The 19,886-nt window shown below is 45.9% G+C and overlaps 1 protein-coding gene across 1 annotated transcript; it reads right to left on the bottom strand.

Annotated features, from left to right (window-relative positions):
* Positions 1-792: 792 nt before the first annotated feature.
* On the bottom strand, positions 793-19,748 carry si:dkey-71h2.2 (low density lipoprotein receptor adapter protein 1-A). The gene is made up of 4 exons (XM_060041114.1): positions 19,598-19,748; positions 19,364-19,490; positions 3,616-3,758; positions 793-926 (listed from the first exon to the last, which is right to left on the bottom strand). Exons 2-4 carry the CDS (start codon positions 19,446-19,448, stop codon positions 810-812), a joined length of 345 nt encoding a protein of 114 aa, XP_059897097.1. The 5' UTR covers positions 19,449-19,490; positions 19,598-19,748; the 3' UTR covers positions 793-809.
* Between the last annotated feature and the right edge of the window lie 138 nt (positions 19,749-19,886).

Raw genomic sequence — 19,886 nt, 5'->3', positions numbered from 1 at the left:
AACTACTAAGATTGTCTGTAATATAGAAGGAATTGGCAATAAGGGTGAACAAAACTATTGAATTTCAATAATTTGTTTTAAAACAGATATTTTGAGGTGAAAATAAATTGTCCCCCTTGCGCTAACCCCCCATCTCCTCCATACTGACCCATTTCGTGTAAGTCGCTTCTGGTTAAAACTTGCTTCTCAATATATGGCTTATTACAAACTGCATCGTCTAAACAGCCAATATGTAGTGTTAGTCAGTGTCTCCTGTACATGGAGATGTCCACTATGGGGTCGGTGGTCCCTGTGTCTCACCTGTATAAGGAGACGTCCTCTATGAGGCCTGTGGACTCACCTGTATATGGAGACCTCCTCTATGAGGTCTGTGGTCTCACCTGTATATGGAGACCTCCTCTATGAGGCCTGTGGACTCACCTGTATAAGGAGACGTCCTCTATGAGGCCTGTGGACTCACCTGTATATGGAGACCTCCTCTATGAGGTCTGTGGTCTCACCTGTATATGGAGACCTCCTCTATGAGGCCTGTGGACTCACCTGTATATGGAGACCTCCTCTATGAGGTCTGTGGTCTCACCTGTATATGGAGACCTCCTCTGAGGTCTGTGGTCTCACCTGTATATGGAGACCTCCTCTATGAGGTCTGTGGTCTCACCTGTATAAGGAGACGTCCTCTATGAGGCCTGGGACTCACCTGTATATGGAGACCTCCTCTATGAGGTCTGTGGTCTCACCTGTATATGGAGACCTCCTCTATGAGGTCTGTGGTCTCACCTGTGGAGACCTCCTCTATGAGGCCTGTGGACTCACCTGTATATGGAGACGTCCTCTATGAGGTCTGTGGTGTCCGTGTCGGTGAGGACGATGCCTTTGGGAGAGACCGTCAGCGACACTTTACGAAACTTCTTGGCACTCGCTCTCGCCTGTGGGTGATGAAAATACATGTAAAAACACACACACACACAGAAAAGTTTTTTTTGCTTCGCACGTCACACACACACACACACACACACACACACACACACAGACACAGACACAGACACAGACACAGACACAGACACACACACACACACACACACACACACACACACACACACACACACACACACACACACACACCCCTTTCACGCATCAAACATGAAATGTGTCAATTGATTCAGGCCGAAAAGGGCAGCCGGTCAACTCAAGTCAAGCCAGAGATGACATTACTTTGAAGAGGCGGGGGGGAAAAAACTCTTTTAATCACGGATTTCATTCGGGCCAAAAAAAATTAATAATTAACTGCAAAATGCTGCAAAAATGTGTCTGGGGAAGGGGGTGCGCCGGGGTTGTGCTGTTGAAGGAAAAAGGAGAGCCGGTATGCTTAGCCCCAAAGCCGCCCACCTCCCATCCCCACCCTCTCCATCCCCTCCCTTCCCCGGCGTCCCCACCCCTTCTGAAGGCGTCTTGTGCAGTAAAACTGGCAGCAGGTGAATGTGCTGAGCTCGTGCTATGAGATAGCAGGTCCCTGGGGGGTTGGAGGGGGAACAATGGCACTTGACTTTCAGTCCCCCCCCCAACCCCCCAAACTGATTAGCCCCACTCGATGAAACCCACCCCTCACCCTCCTCGCCCCCCCCCCCCCCCCCCCCCCCCATTTCGTTTCCGTTCTGCTGACGCTCTCCTCTGTCCAATCAATGCATTTCTTAGAAGGCATCGAAGCGACACAGCGAGACGTTAGTTACGTGTGGACTTGGAAGTGGTGTAACGAAAATCACAAAAAACACAAATCCTTACCTCGCGTGCGCGTGTTAGGGATTTGTGTTAGTTTTTTCCTGGCCGTTTATTTTCTATGGTTTTTCGTACTTATTTTCCGGCAGTTTTTTTCATAAATAGTTTTGCTCCAGTTTTGTTTTCTTCTTCGATTTTCGTTGCTGCAGGGTTTTTCGTTTTATTGCAGAGGGATCGACAGGAGGTTTGACGGATGAGAGAGTGACATAAAAAGGTGGCAGGGGAGAGAGAGAGTGAGGGGGGGAGGAGGACTTTCCAAGGACAAGAGAAACGGTGCCATGTCTTACTGGTGGAGCCTGAATGCCTTGGGGAGTGGAGTAGGGATGGAGCAGCAATATTCTGCCGTGCTCCCAACACACAAGCAGGGACTGACAATACAGCAAAATGAGCATTTGGAGGACTTTTGAGATTACTTTTTCATAAAATATATCATAACATTATCTGCGTAAAACGGCAGCAGTCGGAGGGCATAAAGAACAAGCCTGTGTGTGTGTGTGTGTGTGTGTGTGTGTGTGTGTGTGTGTGTGTGTGTGTGTGTGTGTGTGTGTGTGTGTGTGTGTGTGTGTGTGTGTGTGTGTGTGTGTGTGTGTGTGTGTGTGTGTGTTTTTATGAGAGCGCAGGGGTATAGAAACGTGTAAGCGCACGTTGCTTCTTACAAAGCACCCAAGCAATTGCAACTTTACAAGCTCTTTTGTATTTCTATCCGTAGGGGAGTTCGAACAATACTTGAATGAACCAACATGAGCCATTCCGTCCATGAGAGTCATCTCTCAATAAGACGCAAGGAGGTATTTATGCCTGTTAACCTTGGACATCCTAATAGGCTTATAGTTGTGATTGATACAGAATGGGACATGATAAATAAAAAGATAAATCTTCCAAACGGCAGATGTAAATGCTTGGGGTTAAACTAATTCAACCTCAAGCTATTCACGAAACAAAACTGATTTGGGTCGCAATTAAAAAGCAAATAAAAGGGAAAATGAAATGAGATATTTCAGGAAACCCCTAGCAAATTAAAGAACGGATAACGTAATAAAAGCAAATATAATCAGACCGCACCATGCGCTGTCATGGACCGGCGAGGAAAAAGGTGGCGCTTGGTTGGGGGTTCTGCTCTTGGGATCGGTCCTAGTGCACGTGTACCATCGACGCACTGATAGTGGCGCTTTCACACTCTCTAGCCCTCCCACGGATGGGTGAACAACAGCATTATCTGTTATCTCAAATGGCCACACGGCGGTAAGTAATGGAATGAGGAGAAACACCTCACGGCCCATATACAGAGCCCTAAGACACCTGGAACTAATCTGCCAGGCCGGAGGTGTACTCAAACGCTCTGTTGCTTTCACTGAGCAGTGCGGACTTGAGGCAAACTCTTGACTCTACTTCGGTGCAGTAGAGCTGCACCGAATGTCTACCGACATACATAGCTGTTCTGCCATTTAGGTTGACCTGTTTTGTTGTCTTCTAATCTTAATCCTTTTTTCGGTGTATAATGTTGCTGTCATTTGTTCGTACATGTCATGTACTTTTTGTGATTTGTGCTGCAGCTGATCTCTCTTGGACAGGAGGTGGCCACAACCTCAATGAGACTTATTGACTTATTGACTCAATATTGACTTATTGAATAAAGGTGAACAATTTTAATAAAAATAACTTGTTTAATAAAGACTACTGCATGACTATGGGTGTTTCACTTCATTCTAAAAATAGTACAGAATAAAACGCAGAGATTACTTTTCTGTGACACTTTTTAGAACCACGTCAGTAAGGAGCAGGGTAGAGTGAGGCATCTGGCCCTCGGATGATGGGGGACTGCTGACAGGGGGGGCGGCTCACCGTGGCAACGATCCTGCGTATGGCGGTGGCGGCCATGTCCTCCCCCTTGGGCTGGCCCACCAGGGTCATGCCCAGGTACTTGACGTTGAACACCATACCCTCCAGCAGGGTCTCCTTGGTATCGGTCCAGTTCTCCGGCAGCTCTGACAGAGAGACAGACACAGAGAAGAGAAGGAGGAGAAGAGAAGGGAAAGAGAGTGAGACAGAGAGAGACACAGAGAAGAGAGGGAGGTGAAGAGAAAATAAAGAGAAAGAAAGAGGAAGAAAAAGACAGATATAGAAGAGAAGAGAAGGAGGAGAACAGAAGAGAAGGGAAAGAGAGAAAGAAAGAGACAAAGATATAGAAGAGAAGAGAAGGAGGAGAAGAGAGGGGAAAGAGACAGAAACAGAGGGAAGAGAAGGCGAAGGAAAAGAGACAGAGATAGAGAGAGAGACAGAAGTGTTCTTTATTTTTTGGTTTAAAGAGCACATTGAGACCACTGAAATATATTTGAGCAGTCATGATGTGTTCTTGGTTGCCAGATTTTGTTCGAATCGTCTTACGCAATGCCTGTTTGCCCCAGTGAGATATGAACCCAAGTACTTTAAAAATGCCTGATGGAACATGATAGAATATGCATTTGCGTTGGCTCATTGACTTCTACACAACCATCATCCACCAGGCTTTACGCACAAGCAGACCTTTGCAGGCTAAGGTACTGGTGGCTTCCAGCTCAACCCACACTGTGATTATCCAGCGCTGCAGTGCCACACATGATGCCGCAGGTTTCATCCATCGCCCCCCGCCCCCACAGGTACCAACTTACTCATGCGCTTGCTGCCTACAGGGTATGTCTAACAGAGTTGGGAGGGGAGGGGGGGTGGATGGGTAAAAGACCTGCCGATGTGGAAACCTTCCAAAAATCCCTCCCCATGCGACAAAGAAGCCCGGCAGGGGAGGAATGCGCTGCACCTGTGTACCCGAGGTCATGCCACCATATGCATCCGTGCATACGTGCGTTTAATGTGACTGCAACAGGCCAAATGTTGTTGTTTTTGTTGCCAAAGCAACAAGCATCTTGTTGGCGCACTTTGTCATGAATGCAGGCGGGACAGCGATTCAGAAAAACATTCAGACGTAGAATGTTTTGTGAGAGAGAGAGAGAGAGAGAGAGAGAGAGAGAGAGAGAGAGAGAGAGAGAGAGAGAGAGAGAGAGAGAGAGAGAGAGAGAGAGAGAGAGAGAGAGAGAGAGAGAGAGAGAGAGAGAGAGAGAGAGAATGGGGAGAAAAGGAGGGATGGGTAAAGGGTGAGAGGAAGAGAGAGACATGCAAAGAGTGAGAGGAAGAGAGATGAGTAAAGAGTGAGAGAGGAAGAGAGAGAGGTGTAAAGAGTGAGCGAGGAGGAGAGAGAGATGTGTAAAGAGTGAGGGAGGAAGAGAGAGAGATGAGGGTTGTCCAACATTCTGTTGCAGTGTTCTGGCAGCAGCAGGTTCTCTGCCCGGGCCGAGCCATCTGTCGCTGGAGGGAGGGGGGGGGGGGGAGGAGGACGACGGAGAACCACCACCACTAACTGCACCCTCCCCCGCCCCCCCCCCCCTCCCCCGCCCCCCCCACCCCGCCGCCTTCTACGACTAAATTATTCAATCTGAAACAACAACTGCTGCTAACAGGCGGCTTCCGAGGCTCGCCTCTGGTGTGGTTCAGCAGGAAACGCCCACCCCTCTGAAGGACACTCGGAGAGGCGGAGCTCCGTTTGGACTCTGAGCGGGCCGGGGACTCGGAAGTCCTCCCACGTTGGGCGGTTGAGAATGATTCTGAAGAGTTTGAATGATCGACTTTATATCATTTCTTGATAGCTCTAGTGACACACAGTCGAATTGTACCATTTTTCTTTTTATTCATTTTGCAAGGCAACTGAAAGTGTTTTTATTTTTGGATACCTGTCATTAATGAGCAGATAGGCATCGAGGCATCTTGCTCTAGGGCGCCTACAGGCAGAGTGCGGACACAGGGGTCTGAACCCAGAACGGTTTGGCTGGGAGTTAAACGTCAAACACCCTAAGCCGCCCGTTGGCCTGTCCTGAACTACATTTTGAGAAATGTAATTCCGTTTCTGTGCAGTACTCATCCTCGGGGTCGAAAACAGCTTGATACAGAGCTTTGTCCCGCTCAAAGGGAGATAATCCTGGCACTCTGAGCATGAAATGACGCCTTCCGGCTGTAAGGTGCACCTTCCGCAGCCCATACACACACAGACTCCTTCTCATAACAACGTCTCAGGCTCTGCCTTTATACCTTTATGAAGTGGGCCAGGATAGTGCCGTGTCCATGGGGTTTGCTTCCCAGCCAAGAGATTGTGGGTTCAGTCCCAAATGTCTGTAAGACCTACCTTCTGGCCTTCTAGACTAGAGTACCCCAACATCCTACCTAACAGGACATGCCTTGTTTGAATTCACTGGAAGTTGCATTGGAAATATAAATCAGTTAAATAAAAAAAAATACCCAAATGTAATTAACAAGACCATGCCATTCCCTGGGTCAAAAGTCTCCCTCTGTTCTTCCTCCATGAAAGGATTCGGCCCAAAACAGATAAAACGACTGCTGGGGTCGGTATCACATCTGTGCCTGGTGACGCCTCAAATTAATATCACATTATTATTTAGAAGGAGGCCTTTTGTTGATGCTCCAGGCTTTCTATAGCACCCAGACCCCACCCCCACCCTGCATTTCCTCCAGGAAATAAGGGTCAAAATATGAAATATTTAATAAATCCCCATCTCTGCGTTAACACTGGGCTACAGAGGGTAGCGTGGCAGATACAAGCGCCAGCGACGAGCGGAGCGCGACTAATAGGATTTTTTGGCTGTTGAAGCGCAAAACACCAGCCTGGAAATATGGGTGACCTCACAGTTTTTTTTCTTTCACCCACTCGCACTGATACACACTGAGCCCCTACTACTACTGTGATAGATTATCCTTTCTTTGAAGGACACGCAGTGTTTTGTGTGTGTGTGTGTGTGTGTGTGTGTGTGTGTGTGTGTGTGTGTGTGTGTGTGTGTGTGTGTGTGTGTGTGTGTGTGTGTGTGTGTGTGTGTGTGTGTGTGTGTGTGTGTGTGTGTGTGTGTGTGTGTGTGTGTCCGAAAGGAAAGTGGGTCTTCATGTATGGTTCACCTTAGAAGCCTGGGTTCAAGGCATCTTAAGCTCTCTCTTTTTGTGTCATTCTGTCATTCTGTGTTATTCCAGCAGCCTAATGGTCTCTATTTCAGCACTCACACACTCCACTACCCCACACATTTGCTGCCCCATTACTAATATCCAACATGTATTCAGACATTGGGTTTTCAATTATTTATGGTGGTTCAGAAAAAAGGAAAGCATGACTAACTTTTGACTCAAGACTTCTGCGTGAACCCCCCGTTTTCTTTTTCATTGACATGAACCAGTTTGTGACAGGTGGAATTGATGTCGAGCAGCGACACTTTCACACCCCGTTCCTCAGAGAAGTACTCTGCACAGCAAGCACTTAAAACGAAAAAAACACGTTTTAAGTTCTGGTTGTTCCGTTCCGGCATCCACAGAATAGACTCGTATCAAATCAAAAGCACTGGGGCCCTTGGATGCTTTCAATAAACAATGAGGCGCTGAGCGGGGTTGGACTACGCCGCCGTTTAAGAGATGGGGGGGGGCTCGTTAAATGACTCAATCATCAACGAATAAAAAAAATACAACGCCCCGCTCCAATTCGTTCCGAGCGCGGCGCGCACACAACGTCGACTCGTGAAACATGAAAAACACAATGAACTCCGAAGCACGCATTTGGCGACCATGCACTCACATACACAGACACACCCACAGCGACCCACCCACGCCATTACTATTAATCTCGGAGGGTTGCCAGACAAGCAATTTGCCCTCGCAGCACCCAGCGCATCATTCCCTGCTCCCCCCTCTTGTTATGCCTCCCGCTGGACCCTAATTAGGCCAGAGATTCAACGGGGTTTCACACACACACACACACACACACACACACACACACACACACACACACACACACACACACACACACACACACACACACACACACACACACACACACACACACACACACACACACACACACACACACACACACACACACACACACACACACACACACAGCCTTTTAAAAACAGAACATCCATTTCAAAAGGAGAGAGTCAAACCAATTGCCTCCATCCGTTCTGCCGCTGTCTTCCCGCACGCGGGTTCCGATCCGACGTGTAATCACCTTTATCGTGCTTTTATTCATATCCCGAAGAGCCGGAACAATGTAGGACACACACCCTGAGATGGGAAATAGGCCACATATGCAAGAGAAGGAGGAAGGTGCAAGGGACTGTGTGTGTGTGTGTGTGTGTGTGTGTGTGTGTGTGTGTGTGTGTGTGTGTGTGTGTGTGTGTGTGTGTGTGTGTGTGTGTGTGTGTGTGTGTGTGTGTGTGTGTGTGTGTGTGTGTGTGTTCCAGATAATGCCTGAAGGCAAAAAGAAAGTGAGGCCAAGTTGCCCTCCTGCTGTCTGACAGACAGTATATCTTCTCTACTATAGGGCTTGTACATCAGAATGCATTATGGATGCATTATTGGTGATACTGCCATATTGAGGACTCAAAAAAGGTGTACTGCTGTCAGACCTTAACATACACACACATACCCAATCACACACACACACACACACACACACACACACACACTAAAGTCCTCAACAAACCCAAGAAGCAACAACAGCCCAACCTGCGGCAAGCCATGCAGAGGGCTCCTCCCGTCTCCCGAGACGCATCACGTGGTACAACCCTTCCCCTGCCCCAGCTCTTTCAAACTGCAGCTGTACACCGCTGCATGCTTCTCTCCAGCACAATGAAAACAACAACAACAACAACAACAACAACAACAAAGGCGACAAGAAAGCGGCCCGGCATTATCGAGCCAGCTGATGTCGCTAGGCAACCACGGCGATTATACCCAAAAACAAGCATCCCAATTAAATGTCTTCTTGTGCCGCGGTGCACTTAGGCTGAGCTCGGGCGGCAATGACAACAAACATTTCAAAATGCCAACAAGCATGGCAATCAAGTCAAGATTGCTAGACATCTGCATATTTTAAATAACACAGATAAAAGATTTGTTATCATTTTTACATAATTTCCATGTTTAAGGACAGTGAGGATGGCTGGCATGTCCATTTATTCTGTGAAATTTGATCTACTGATCTCACCATGCTGAAACAAAAACACTCTTGTTGGTCTGTTACACTGAGCTACACTTTGGTGTTTCACACTGCACACTTGTGCTGCAGTCTGTGGTATTAATAACATGTGTAAATGTACACACACACACACACACACACACACACACACACACACACACACACACACACACACACACACACACACACACACACACACACACACACACACACACACACACACACACACACACACACACACACACACACACACACACACACACACACACCTGACCTGTTAAAGGTCAGTTTAATGTCAGTGTTCAGCATCCAGAAAATTGAAATTACAACACCAGTCATATTGGATAGGGGGATGCACGTTAAGCATTCAAATTCATGTTCCAAAAATGCTAGTCTCTTTAGGAATGAATGGATACATTAGCAAGCCAATGAATACAGCTAAATAAAGAACACAAATAAAAAAAAGATTCCACAAATATTTTGTGTGTGCATGCATACACAGATGTCAAAACTGCTTTCGGAATTTTAATGAAGAAGTTAGCACACATATACTCTGGAACTTTTGACAGGAGCCTTACTAATAACCTCTATAAATACATCTTACTCACCAAGACTTCAAGCGCTGTCACATTAATGGGAAAATAAAACCTCCTGCCCTGATATATGATGCAACTTATCACCAGGTATATGCCAGGCCAGGGTGAGCTCAAAAGACCTCCTCAGGCAATCAACAGACGCTGTGCCGGTGGGGGGCTGGGGGGTGGGGGGCTGCGTCGGGAATATAAAGAGGCAGCGAATGTGTTTCTTTGAGTGACAGTTTTGACAGCGCCCTTCTGCTTCTGACACGTCGCACACGTTGTGATGCACCACACTCACGCCTGGCGGAGAGCACTTCAAACAAATACCTCAAAGTATGTCAACAAGTGACTTGGCCCTAATTGACAGGCGAGTTGAATTCCCTGCCTCGCGTTTCAGCACTTGAAGGGGTAGAGTGTGGGTGTGCATGCCTTGAAGATGTCAAATGTAAAAACACACGGTAATGAAAATAACACCCCATAGAATACAAACCAGTCGCCGTTGTTCCAATAACAATGAAAAGAAAAGGACTGTTGTAATGTAGACACATCTTCTGGGATACTTAACAGAACATGAAAGCGGCTCCAGCATCGCATTATGTGTTAATTTGCCCCATGGCTTGAGTCATTATGCTAATCATAGGCCGTGACATACCCTCTTTGAGTCTCTCCCACCGGCGAGCACACACACTCATTAGAGCCCTGGTTTCCAACCTCCGGGTCTGGCCCCGCCCGCGGCCGCGTGTTATGCATATGGGGTCACGGGAGATTGAGGACCTATGATACACTTTTGGCCAAAAAGTAATGGCAGGGTTTGAAAGGTCTGAAGTGATGGTCCTGCGTATAAGAAGAGACTGCCTAATGGTTCAACAGACAGTCCTGTATGTACGCGCACGGACTGGCTAATTCCATGAAATGTCATCATACAGCCTAATGATTCGTAGCCATGAGGGGAACTAATACTAATCTCTTGCGCGAGGAAAGCATTCACATCACTGCAAGCAGTACATTATTATCTCTATTCACAACAGCATGATAGTGGACCATAAAAAAAGAGTGCCGTCATGATCGACTACAGAAATCTACTTTTCTCTCGACTAATGAGCTAAACGCACAGGAGAGGCGATGGGTGTTTTTCGCATTTCCCACAATGTAAAAACAAACTGATCCATTAAGATAACATGAAACCTGTCCGGGGCATCTGTTATTCCATACGTGTTGTATTATTTAGTAGGTTTGCCTTGTGCCTCCCTAATAGCAATGCCTTAATTACTGTCTGTGAGTTCTTGAAGATCGAGGTTGATCTGGCAATTCAATTAATAGTTAATGAGTAATAATATAACTGGGATTCAGTTTAGCATACACTTTATAATATATATTTGATGGGTTTGGGTTAGTTCTGTATGATAAATCTGGGGAAGATTTTAGTCTCTCCAGCTGGGGAGAATAGGCATTTGGCATTTGATTAACTCACCTTGGATCACGCCTTTTTTTTTTATCCCCAATGCCACCGACCTGCTTGCTTCCTTCAGCAAGATGTCTCAGCCTCTCACCTGCTCCTTAATTGCCTGCATTTACTGCCAAGTTGCCTCAGATCTGTCCCTCCTTTCTGCTTTGTATGCACACTCTGTGGGACTGTACACAAAACAAGTGCAGCATATGCTCAGTGCAATACTTTCCCCCATGATACTCCGGAATATTCTGTGACACAATATTGTATAACAAAGAACAGTGCAGGCAACAACAGCGCTCTCCGACTGTGGTGACTAAAGCATTGCTGGTGGCTGTTTGCTCATAAAGCACACGGCGCACGGCAGAAAGAGGGTTTTCATTAGCAATTCAAACAGTTGGTGTTTGTTTTTGTACTCGCCCTCGTTTCCGCTGATAAGATCAATGGCTCCTGGGACCTTCTTTCATCTCAGCCCTCTTTGTCGGCGATGTACACGCTTTTCTCATTTCATTAGGCACGCCATTCATGAAATAATTAGCGAGCTTAACCTTGGTGCAGTCGTAAGCGCGAAGATACGGTTAGCAACACCAATGGGATAAGCGCCTTATTTTATTATTAATTAATTATTAATATTACATATTATTAAAAATATACTTTTTATTATCATATATAGAAATATATATTATATTATTCTAAAGGAGCTGGCATAACAACACTTTGTTTTGACAGTTGGAGATCTAACAGACAACATAAGCTTCTAAATCCATTACCATGCATCGCAGTATGGAGCAGCTAACCTTTCCCTATGACATCCGGCTGATCTGATCTAAGAGAGTGTGTGTGTGTGTGTGGGTCAGTAGAGGCTACCCGCGGGAATATCCTTCCTTATGCGATGAAACCAAGGATGTTTGTGGATGAAACAGTCCACACCACTCACTCGACCCTAGTGATTGATTGGCTAATGTTTGGATGGAGGGAGATACAGCCTGCGGCGACACACAGCGTCTGACGGCCTCGTTCTGGGATGACTCAAGCGTTCACTTTTTGTTTACACTCATAAAGGTGTTGTTGCGTCACCGCAGTGCATGCTGGGTAGTTGTGACTTGAATAGGTAAACGGGTGTACATAAACATAGCGATCCATCACATTCAGAAGGAAAGCCGGAAAACAAAATATACACAACAAGATAACAACATACAGGAACAAATCATTCAGCCACCGAGACAATTAAACTACATCAACCGATTTAAATAAAACTATTAATCTATGACAGGAGGAGGGGGAGTGCGGTGGGAGGTTTTGATTAACCTACCTTGTCAGAGTTGCTCTACCATTGGCCGAAAGCTTATTCATATGGTTTTACAAATCAATTAGTGTTGTTTATGGGAAACGCTTATGAAAGAAAAGGGTGTTGTGATCTTTACTGAAGTCTCTGCTCAGCGGAGGGTTGGAAGGACAGGAGGGGGAGAGAGTATATATAATGAGAGAGGAGGAAGGAGTTTAGTGGGTTGGGAAGTGTTCAAGGTCAACGATTGGGAAGTGAAGGTCAACGATTTTACAATTGGGCGATGAACAATTTTAACTTTAGATACATGTCATCAAGGAGGAGGTAGGTAGGGTAGCCAGTGCATCTTGCTCCACGATGGCTCTAGGTAAGGCTGCGGACATTGGGGATCAAACCCAGTACCTGTGGGCGGGTGGGAGTCGAACACTCTAGCCAAGACACGACGATGTTCCCCGTTTGATACATGAGGGGATGAATGCATGGATGTGGGCTTCAGCAGCAGAAAAGGAGAGTGTGGGAGGATAAAAACAGAGGTATAGATACTGCATAGTACCTATACCCATAGGACAGGGAGAGAATACGTGTCACTGTGTTTAAATCGCATCATATTTTATGCGTCTTTGGTCTCGAAGCAAGGCTCACATCAGATGTGTCATATGTGGTGGAGGAAGTGTTTGTATTTGTTGAGGTGTTTTTCTTCCTAGGAGGACAGTAAATATATTTAGCAGTCCCCCCGATGGTGGAGGAAAAGGTCCTGCTGACACACACACACACACACACACACACACACACACACACACACACACACACACACACACACACACACACACACACACACACACACACACACACACACACACACACACACACACACACACACACACACACCTGCTGTTCTTCCTCTGACGATCTTGCGGCATCTCTCTTTGTGTCGCTCTTATTGCCCCTTTTCACACAAACACACAAACATACACACACACTAAAAGTAACAGAAAATACCTCTTCCAAAACAGTGTTATATCAGAGGCTCATGATATACCTTTTCACAGCTGCCCCACAAGCATCACGACACACTACTGCATGCAACCACAGCTGTGTGTTTTACAGGAGAGAAAGGTGTGTGTGTGTGTGTGTGTGTGTGTGTGTGTGTGTGTGTGTGTGTGTGTGTGTGTGTGTGTGTGTGTGTGTGTGTGTGTGTGTGTGTCTGCAATGCGATGCAACGAATATGTCTCTCGACAAAACTCCCTATGTTGCAAATTTCACTGCAGGTCTGAGAAACGACCTCATCTGAAAAAAAAAAGAAAAAGAAGTAAAAAACACATGCGAGGGAGAAGGTACACGATTTATAAACGTAAAGGGCCAGAAAAACAAAGGAGTGGTGTTTAAAGAGTAGTGTACGAAGAAGAAAGAGAGAGGGTATGACAAGTAGAGACCATCAACAGAGGGTGGAGGAAAGGGGTGTGGTGGGGGTGGTGTGCAAACAATAAAAATCAATGATCACAACTATTAGAGGGCCACTCATCGATCTTCACATCAATACCCCCGACAGATATCCAGCACCTCCCTTCCAGTCCTCTCTTAGATAAGGCTCCCTTCCAAAAGGTTCTGGGTCAAAACCATGACTACCTGCTAGAAGCCCTTGAGCAAGAGGATTAACCTCTACTGACTTATTGACAACGTATCTGAAAAAAGAGGAAGTCGATTTGGATAAGGGTGTATGCAGAAAAAATAAAATTTAAAAAGGGGTAAAATCAGCCTCAATTCATTCTGCGGGCATGGAACTCTCCAAAAGCCTCACGGAAGAAAATCAATCCATACGTGAACAAATTGGTTCTGTTCAACATCAAAGTGATGTGCTCCAGTTATAATAACATGAGCAGTTTGGTTAATCAATATTCTGTTATGCAGTCGCACACAACACAAGTGTTCCAGGTGAACCCTGGCTAATAGGTGCGAACATGGTACGGAGAAAATAGAGATATTATCGACCAGAGAAAAATCTATGTGTGGTAGAAATGAAATGGTTGTTTCTTGTTTGAGAATCCATTTGCTCTCAAGGTTGAAACAGAATCAATGTACAGGTTGACCATGAAGTCGGTTTTCCGTGTTCAGAAATGGTTTTCAAGCATTTTCAAAAAGTAGGTATATTCCAGCAAGAAAATCCCAAATGATAATATAAATACCTTTTTTTAAGTTAGAATGCTTTTTTCCTTTTGACATTTTGTCATTTACCAGATACTGTCATACAAAATGACCGACAATGACTACAGATAATGGAAGATAAGTAGCATCCACACAGAGTGAGTCCCAAGCTGAGTGCTGCCTCGGGTACAGATATGATGTGACACAGAGTGTGATGGGGCAAACGTTGAAGGGGTAACGCGTTTCTAAAAAAATAATAGCATCCCTTTTGGCCAGCAATATGTGAATATTAGGCCTGAAATTTGCTACAGAAACCATCACTTGGATAGCAAACGGCATTTAACAATCCCGAAAATGGTTGTATAACCCAAGATAGAATTGTGCAGTGAGGTTGAAATGCACCGAAGTACAGAAATCCTGTAGTGGGGGGGAAGCGAGAGGAAACACTGAAATTAACGAGTATGGAGCGGAGAACAGAGAATGAGCAGAGCTGTCACAGGAGCACATCTCCCTTTGACACTAGGCCGACCTAAGTAGTATCTTCAGGGAGCAGAGAGGGAGTGAAAGCAGGGCTGCAGGAGCTTTGTTCTTTCTTTCCGCAGCAAATGAGTAATACAAATGTTATATTCCGGCAAATAAATGCAACTGCCAACTCAGGCCACTCAATTGTGGTTTCTGACGTTTTGTTGAAACAGTCAAATAACACAGTTATAAAGTACGAATTTATGCAGTTGCTAATTTAACAGTTGCTAGTGGAGTTCAATAGTACATATATTCACCAATTCTGTATATGCGTGGCTGGCAACATTATTGAGTAGCCAGCCGCACGCACGCACGCACACGCACGCACACGCGCACGCACACGCACAAAATTGTTTATTCACGTACCAATATGAATGTCAATGTTGGCGAAGCCTACCTTTGAATTTGAGACAGAGGATGTTTTAGCATTAAGCAAAACTGCTTGCCCAGCTGACCCCTAAATAGGCCTACTTCGTGCATTCGCATGCCAAAGTGTGCTAATAGAAGTCCAATGGGCAAGTGAATGGGCTAATTGGGTACATGCTACCATGAACCATTGACCTCCGCACTCGCTCCCTTACCTATGGAGACTTTTAGCTGAGTCGGCAGAAGACAGAAGGATAATAGTAAGCACTAAGCACAATAACAAGGGATGCCTTGAAATCCCAATCCCCACTCCTACTGAGCTTCGATCTCACACAACGCGACGATCCCTTCTGCTATTCACACACCTTAAATACCCAGCACTCTCTGGACAGTGAAGCGACATCCTGTTCACAATACCTCAGAATCAGCTCTTCCCAAACTACCATCCTACCCACGCGCACTCAGGCTGTCGAGAATCGGGACGGTATTTAAATGCTGCAACGCTAGGCAAAAAAAAGGGATAACATAATGACTAGCCCGTAAGAAAAACCAGACGGCCAAGAGATGAGCTCAATTCATCGCGTACGAAAAAGAACAGAAATACTACAATTTAGCAAAGTCATTTAGCAGACACTTTTATCCAAAGCATCTTCAAGGTCTTTGAGGAGGAGCAGGTAGGCCAGGGGGATAAGGGCATTTTGCTCAAGGACCATGAGGCTGAGGCCATGGGGGATCAAACCCAGTACCCTTTGAGCTGGGAGTCAAACAACGCTGACAACGCCATTGCCCTTCCCCTACACCCTGCATACCCTACACTATACTATGCTTTCTTTCCAATGCATTCCATCCTCTTCGCCCCCCCACCTCCATTACATTCCTCAGCCTTTACCTTTCCTCCTCCTCCTCCTCCTCCTCCTCCTCCCCCTCCTCCTCTCCCCCCCCTCCTCCTCCTCCCCCCTCCTCCTCCCCCTCCTCCTCCTCCTCCTCCCCCTCCTCCTCCTCCCCCTCCTCCTCTCCCCCCCCTCCTCCTCCTCCTCCTCCTCCTCCTCCCCCTCCTCCTCCTCTCCCCCCCCTCCTCCTCCTCCTCCTCCTCCTCCTCCCCCTCCTCCTCCTCCCCCCCCTCCTCCTCCTCCTCCTCCTCCTCCTCCTCCCCCATGTGTTCCACTGTATTTATGACTGGAGGATATTGTTCCTGCTCCCCCATCCAAACCTCATTCTGAGGGGAGTGTGAGCAACGGCTTCATTTCGGTAGTTGGAGGGACGATAATTGGCCTCACCAACTGCCACTGCGGCGTCCCGTACGTCACTCAGTTTGTGTGCTTCCTGCGCTCCCGGGGAAGGGTTTGATAGCTGCACGGGGGCGTACGCCGCTCCCACTCACAGGTCGACCTACCGGCGTGCCGTTATCGCTGTGCTCTGCACTACCGGTGTCCTCGGTGTCCTTGAAGGGTTATATGATGCTATATATATTTATATCCCAATAGGATAGGATATAAATAGGAAAGAAATAAAAGATGTGTTCAACAGACCAAGTTCAGAATATGAATAATATTGTACTTACTTCAGCATACTTGCTGTAAATAATATAATGTATAAGTGTGACGACAAAGACAAGCCACAGTTCTGAGAGCACATTGAGGCTTCATTGCTTGCATTAAATGTGTGTTAATAATGTATAACGAGTACTAGAGTGAGGTTAAAGTTAATCAAGTAAAAAATAAAGTTGGTCTTAAAGTGGAATGCAAAGTCCTCTTAAACAGCATGAGTAGACATTAACAGCACTAAAGTTTCAACGGGTTTTTTTCAGCCGGGCCTCAAACCATTTTCCAGCTGAATAACTCCACACAGCACCCCCATGCCACCCCACATGTGTGCAGTTGTCCTCAGCACCCAGTGCACATGCCCCTCTCCCTCTCTCCCTCTCTCCCTTCATGACCTCAGCCTCAGAAAGTATGCTACTGAGAAAGAAGCCCCATTTGGTTTATTTATGTATCCCATCTCCTACCCAACCCTTTATCTATTCCTGTTTGATTAAAACTGATGTGTTTTGTGAACAGCAGTGGCGGTCTGTGGATGTTGGCCGTCAGGGTTTGAATGAAGGGGCATTGAAAGGATCCAGGGGTTATTGAACAGATGTTGACCTAATTGGTGAGGGAGGAGGAATCGGAGCATCCAAATTTGTGGCTGCATATATTTTCCTCAAATTCAGCCAGTACCCACACCGTCCAGAATGCTAATTAAACTTCATGCAAAACAGCCCCCACACCGCACCAGCCACAATCAGACCTGATGTGTCAGAAAGTCTGGCAGGCCAGGAAGTCATGCGACGTGGAAAGCCTCTTCTGCATTCTGCCGCTCTGAAGCCACTGCTCCACATGTTTGGCATGGAGATGTGCTCTTGATCCACTATGACCGCCTGCTAAGCAGCTTCTCCACATCAGCCGTCACTTCCAGATCGACTCGTGTGAGGCGCGTGTGCTTCGTTGGAGTGAGCGTGCGCGTGTGTGTGTCTCACAGTTGTGAACGGTTTCTGTCATTAGTCATCACCTCCCGGCTTCGGAAGGGGGATAACTACGCAACACTGTCTTGTCTCTGTTGTCCTCGCTGTCTTCAAACAAACCAGAAACCTTTTCTTCTAGAAGCAATAACGACCACGGATGAACCACCACAGGGCTGCTCTTTCCTAACAATGACAATGCAGCTCAGTCTTTACTTTGACAGCAAATGAAAACAGACTTGGAATTACAAAAATATAGATTGTGGATGTTGCAATGAGGGGAAACGGTTGTATGCTTATGGTGTTCATCTTTACTAATGGTGATGGTGTTAGCTACGGTAGGCTGGAGTTGGCTAAAGTATTATTTTGTATGGTAAGGGGTTTAACTCTAGCCCATCTTACAGCATACCCAATGCTTATGCTATATAATAATGCCTATTACTGCATTAAATAATGTATGAAATAAAGTGTTACCATGTTCTCCTTTCTGCGTGAAAATTTATCAGGCAAATGATACGCCATAATCAAAAACCTGTGAACCAAACACCAATCATCTACGCATTGTATCTAAATATGAATAAATATGTCTCAATACAGCCAGGCTTCATTAAAAACCCTTATCCCAAAGAAAACAGATCTAAATCCCAGCAGATTCAAAGCCCCTATTTGACTTAAATCATTCATTCATGGAGTGTATTCCCTGGCGAGTGTCAAGTCTTTTGGCACATGTTATGAATTGTGAGATTTCACACGTCGCAGTGTGAACGACGAGTGACAGTGAGCTTCCCAAATCAATAAGCCAGGACTTGACACGCATGTCTGTGAATTGATACTCAGTCATTAAGTGTCTACTTGTAAATTGCCACCATGCATTTAAAAACAAAAATGAAATCTTGGAGCACCAAGTAGCAGAGCACACACACACACACACACACACACACACACACACACACACACACACACACACACACACACACACACACACACACACACACACACACACACACACACACAGCCAAGGGACCTCATTGTGTTTATAGGGAATCATAAAGACATCACCCTAGTATGCACAAGACAGATCGTATACTGCCATGCAAACCTCCACAATAACATAACTTTCTGACCTCTGGAAGAGATTATCGAAAAAAAATATACAACAAACATATATTTTGCCAACTGTTCCAATTACATATTCTCGCACAGACTAGTACAAGAGCTGCGTGCAATAATTTATGTACGGCGATATTATTTTTGGTGAAATAATGAACTATAAATGTTTGTCTGGGGGAAAAGAAATATCTGGAGTTATTCAGTCATTGTCTGACTTATTTAAGTTTTATACAGTCTATACGCTTTAAGTTATTGTAGCTTTAGGAGGATGTAGAGAAACGGGGTAATATTGAATTAACTTTCTCATTTTGGCAGTCCACACAAAAGCAGCTTAATAAAAAAATAAAAAAGGTTACACTGTCAATCAACATGTGTGAAGATTATGTAGGCTACTATATAATGAAAAAAAACGCTTTTTAATTAACTGCAGCTCAATGCCCCAGTTGTAAACACTTATAGGGCAAGCTGGTGCCATGGATTGTCAGCCTTCTCAATTGAGGGAGAGCTTCGTTGCATGCCACACATTAACTATTTGACTAAACAAACCAAGCATCTGAATCACAAGGTGAAGGTATACACTTACTTTCGTGCTTTGAAGTTCCCCATGTATGTCGCGGGACTCCTGGACTCTTTATGATTGCTCTCCCCGCTGATTTCAGAGCATCCATACTGAGGTGTGTGCTTCGGCAGGTGGGTACCACTTTCCTTGCCTTGGACACAGACAGACTAAATAAGTGGATTGGGCTAAACTACGTCGTCGGGTGAAGCACACACATACAGATTTCGGAACGTTAAAAGAAAGAACAAGTGTCCTTACTTTGGGCAATCAGTGTCCCTCCCTCCGGAATATCGTACGGGCAAACACAACGAACATCGCACGCTTCTACTTTTGCAGCACCACACTGACTGCCCATCTACAGAGGGCGTGTCATCCTAAAATAGACCCGCCCTCTTCAATGGCGTACACGCCCCCATCCGTGGTGACCACTCCGTTTTCTATTGTGGCTCAAGGGTCGAATATTTTGTCATTTAACGTAACTTTGGCAATTAACTACTAAACTAATGAACTGCTAAATACAGTTCAAGAAGATGAGGCTCATTTTAAG

This window comes from Gadus macrocephalus, chromosome 21 (assembly GCF_031168955.1).
Source record: "Gadus macrocephalus chromosome 21, ASM3116895v1".
Lineage (NCBI taxonomy): Eukaryota > Metazoa > Chordata > Actinopteri > Gadiformes > Gadidae > Gadus > Gadus macrocephalus.
Note: the sequence above shows the minus strand (reverse complement) of the source record. Positions and strands in the feature narration are given on the sequence as shown.

What these genes read in the sequence shown, in the direction of transcription:
- si:dkey-71h2.2 (XM_060041114.1), bottom strand. Translation starts at nt 19,448, where the DNA reads ATGGATGCTCTGAAATCAGCGGGGAGAGCAATCATAAAGAGTCCAGGA. An exon ending in GGGAACTTCAAAGCACGAAA is followed by an intron (nt 3,759 to 19,363) that starts GTAAGTGTATAC and finishes TCTCTCTGTCAG; the next exon opens with AGCTGCCGGAGAACTGGACC. An exon ending in TACGCAGGATCGTTGCCACG is followed by an intron (nt 927 to 3,615) that starts GTGAGCCGCCCC and finishes CATCACCCACAG; the next exon opens with GCGAGAGCGAGTGCCAAGAA.